General features: G+C 40.0%; 2 protein-coding genes across 2 annotated transcripts in view; both read left to right on the top strand.

Annotated features, from left to right (window-relative positions):
• Positions 1–2,464, top strand: part of LOC311025282 (amyloid-beta A4 precursor protein-binding family B member 3-like) — a gene marked incomplete at its 3' end in the record, with an annotated part of 6,687 nt that extends 4,223 nt beyond the window's left edge. Inside the window, exon 5 of the mRNA XM_084028133.1 lies at positions 2,450–2,464. Coding sequence (XP_083884259.1) covers positions 2,450–2,464 — 15 coding nt within the window. The remainder of the gene's footprint in view (positions 1–2,449) is intronic.
• Positions 1,435–3,550, top strand: LOC311025535 (uncharacterized protein). The gene is made up of 4 exons (XM_084028473.1): positions 1,435–1,510; positions 2,450–2,521; positions 2,715–2,758; positions 3,039–3,550. Exons 2-4 carry the CDS (start codon positions 2,489–2,491, stop codon positions 3,400–3,402), a joined length of 441 nt encoding a protein of 146 aa, XP_083884599.1. The 5' UTR covers positions 1,435–1,510; positions 2,450–2,488; the 3' UTR covers positions 3,403–3,550.
• The last annotated feature ends 417 nt before the right edge of the window (positions 3,551–3,967 follow it).

Genomic DNA, 3,967 nt, shown 5'->3' with positions numbered 1-3,967 from the left:
ATTAATAATAATACATTAGTGATATTAATAATACGACAGCTGGGATCGGCTCCAGCCCCCGTGACCCTGAATACAGGATAAAGCGGTAGACGATGGATGGATATTGATAATAATAATAGTAATAATAATAGTGATATTAATAATACACGAGTGATATTTATAATAATACATTAGTGATATCAACAACAATACATTAGTGATATTAATAATACATTAGTGACAACAGGAAGTTGTTCGATGGCCACAGGAAGTAAAACACTTAATGATCATCTTCATACTCGTGATTTAAGTTCCTTGAAATATGAATCCGCGTGTTTCAGACCAGACTGGCTCGTTGATCGATGGTACCAGCCGTTCACGTTACCATGGTGACAGCTGTTCATGAGGATAAAAGGGAAAATAAGTTCCAACATTTTGAGAAAAGTAATTTGTGAAATAAGACATTAAATAGACATAAAAGTTGTGCAAACTGAGAATAAAAGTTGTAATAACTTTTTTTTTCTTGAAATATCAACACTAAACTATATTTTCTAGAGAAAGTAGAGTTTTTTAAACAAAGCTTTGACTTGATTTTAAGTTATTATAAGTACTAAGTATGATAAGTATTATAAGTACTAAGTATTATAAGTACTTCATATACATCATGAAGAAGTCACGCATGCGTTTGATTGGTGCGTCAAGGTTCTGTCGTCGTCTGACCAGCAGGTCAGTGAACGCACCACAGACAATCGGCCGTTTCAGCAGCAGTTTGCATGTCAGCATTAATGGCAGCATGGAGGATCAGTGAACGCATCGTGGAGATATTTAACATGTATAAACTTAAAGTGACGCTCAGCCGCCTCCTGATTGGCTGCAGCCCCTGTAGATAGAAGCTGTGGTGTGTTTAATGTCAGTAGGAATTATCAGAGAGGTTTAAGTGTGAAACAACAACAGATTTCTGTCTTCCTGTTTATCTGAAGCTCTTCAGGATGATGTCAAGATGATGTCATGATGATGTCAAGATGATGTCAAGATGATGTCACGTAGAAACAACCAAAAATAAACAACTTACTCTTCTTCAGCTCCTTATATTCTGCAGACATGTCGTCACTCCGGGCCTCCCGCAGCATGGCTGGAAAACACAGAAAAGTAGAAACATAGATACATAGATACTAGAAACATAGGCAAGGCAACTTTATTTGTAGAGCACCTTTCATACACAAGGCAGACTCAAAGTGCTTCACATCATAGCATGTCATACAATAAAGTGAAAGAATATAAGAATTAAAAGAAAATCAAAATGCATTACAGAAAGACAAGGAGAATAAAAAAAATATTTGCAATACAATGGACAATCCCCCCAGTCTAGTTTTAAGTGGTCTGAGTTGCGGCAAGTCTTACATCTTCAGGAAGTTTATTCCAGGGACGGCGTCTCTCTGACGTCACTGTCTGTCCTCGTGCTGTTTCCTCGCGCTCACAATCGAACCAACGGCCAGCGAGTCATCAACCAACTGGAGCGCCGAACTGGAAGGTAAGTTCTCGTTCCGTCTCACCAGACTCCGCTGAAAAAAGCCGCAATTTAACCGTATTTCATGTAACGGGAGTTTGGCGGCTTTCTGGAAACTTTTCAATCACTCAACTACTATCTAAATTCAAGTTCCGCTCAGTTCGGCATCCAGATGTTTTAACAAGCAGCAGCTGTTTCACCGGAAACACAACTTTTTTCTTCTTCTTCCTCCCAAGAAACGAGTCCGGTATCACGTCCTCTCACTGGACCACCGTTTTGTTTGTAATAATAAGAATAATCATAATAATTCTGCTCTCAGCATTTGTATTATTTATGTATTATTGAATCCTGCACATGAGGTGAAAATATTGCCTGCAATAAAGATTTATACGTAAACAAAAAAGTTGTATAAAAACATTTGAAAGCTTTTGAATATAAGTTTGTGTTCAGGTTGAAAAAAGCCTGCTGATGTTTAGCAGTTGGACTGGTCGGACTGGAAACCAGTAAACATGTTTACTGGTTAAAACAAAACGTCTGTTTGACAGTAAACAGTCGAGTCAACAGTCAACCTCCTGTTGCGGTTGCCATGGGAACCGGTGGATTAGATTACAGCGGTATGAAGCTTGTGACCAGATATTAGACGAGCCTCATTGTTCTCCATTTAAATGAAGTTTGACAAAGGAACTTTTTTTTTTATTTACTCACTGAAATAATAATGTTTGTTTTCATGATCGATTTATTTGATCTGTTTAGTTATTTTATTGCTGAAATCAATCCTCAACAGATCAGCTTTCTCTTCGTCACTGGCATCAATAAATAATATTTATATCTTTATACAGTTTTATATCTACGTCTAGGTGTTTCTAAAGAGAGAATCCACTGAGTGAGTAATAGTTATAAACCGTAATAAACCGTAATTTGTTGTACCAGATATAAATCTGTAATGAGTCTCTTCCTCCTCAGATTGATCCAGATTAAAGATGGAGGACTGCCCCCCCCCATATGGAGGCCCCTCGGCCCCCACCCTCCCTGCTGGTTTGTCATCATCAATAATCATCATCAATATAAATCAATAATAATCATCAATGTTAATCACGGTGATGTGAAAGCATTTCATTGACCTTCTGTGTGAGAACATTCAGATTTGGGAAACAATGTTTCTGTTACCATGGGAACAGCCCATCTTACACCGTGGATCTGATCATGTAACCGCTCGTTGTCTCTGCAGCGTTCAGCTCTCAGCCCGCCACCTTCCCTGGCTCGCCGTACCAGGTACCCAGCATGCACTGCAGCAGGAAACACGAAACAACAGAATGCATTCATATTTCATCTGGTTGACACTTCGTTAACATTTAAGGCTAAAACTCGAAAAATATGTTTAAATAGTTTTAAAAAAATAGTTTATTCTCACAATACTTTTATTCTGAAAATATTACCTTTATGTATACTTTTATACATGTACATGTATACTTACATATTTAATATAATATAATATATATGTATATAATTATATCATAAACATTTTTTCATACAAATCCTTTCTCCTCTACAGACTTTCCCTCAGACCTACGCAGGTGGAGGAGACTACTCCTACTACCAAGGACCACCAGGACCACCAGAACCACCAGGACCACATGGGCCACCAGGACCACACGGACCACCAGGACCACCAGGACCATACGGACCACCAAAACAACCAGAACCCTACTTCAGTCAGCCATGGTACCAGGGGTTCAACAGTGGGCCCCCCCAGACCTCGTACCCCTACGGAGAACAACAAAAACACACAGGCAGGTCAAAGGTCAAAGAGTCCAGACATCAGCTCTGTTTCCTCTTTTCACAAAACCAGGCGCCAACCAGTTCGACTGCGGGATCCTCCGTGTTTATTGGTGTCTCCAGAGAGAGGCGGGGCTTAGCACAACAGGAGGCGGGGCTTCCCTCCACATAGACCCCGACCTAAATCCTGTACTAGGAAGCAGGATTAGGGTTTAGCGAGGTAACTTCAGGGTTAACACTGGGTTTTCCGTCCTACGACGCTGGTTCACTTCTTATGGGGGTACTTCGCATAACCATTTCATCGCATAACATAACCTGCTCCGGAGATCAACATGTAAAAAAGCACCGCCTACTGACCAATCAGCTCTCTTGGAGATGACATCAGCATTTGTAAAAGATCCCTGGAGCTCGGTGCATCGTGAATCGGGTCTTTTAGGAGAACTAGAGATGTTTTATATGAGAGATCCAGATTCTCATCGGAGGGCATGCCTTTTCTGTGTCAGCATACAGCCTACTTGCGACTTTGAATTCTGTTTTTATTTTATTTTATTTGCTCCCAAGTCAGTTTTACACCGCTGGGACTGCAGCTGAAAGATTGAGGCTGATATTGTCAAACACCATGCCATAAAAATACATCTCAGCAATACATTCATTGTTTAAAGTTATTTTTTGGCCTTTTATTGCAGGAGGACAGCGTGAGAGTTA

Source organism: Eutrigla gurnardus, assembly GCF_963514095.1.
Source record: "Eutrigla gurnardus genome assembly, chromosome: 15".
NCBI classification, from domain to species: Eukaryota; Metazoa; Chordata; class Actinopteri; order Perciformes; family Triglidae; genus Eutrigla; species Eutrigla gurnardus.
Note: the sequence above shows the minus strand (reverse complement) of the source record. Positions and strands in the feature narration are given on the sequence as shown.

What these genes read in the sequence shown, in the direction of transcription:
- LOC311025535 (XM_084028473.1), top strand. Translation starts at nt 2,489, where the DNA reads ATGGAGGCCCCTCGGCCCCCACCCTCCCTGCTG. An exon ending in GGCCCCCACCCTCCCTGCTG is followed by an intron (nt 2,522 to 2,714) that starts GTTTGTCATCAT and finishes TTGTCTCTGCAG; the next exon opens with CGTTCAGCTCTCAGCCCGCC. An exon ending in TCCCTGGCTCGCCGTACCAG is followed by an intron (nt 2,759 to 3,038) that starts GTACCCAGCATG and finishes TCTCCTCTACAG; the next exon opens with ACTTTCCCTCAGACCTACGC.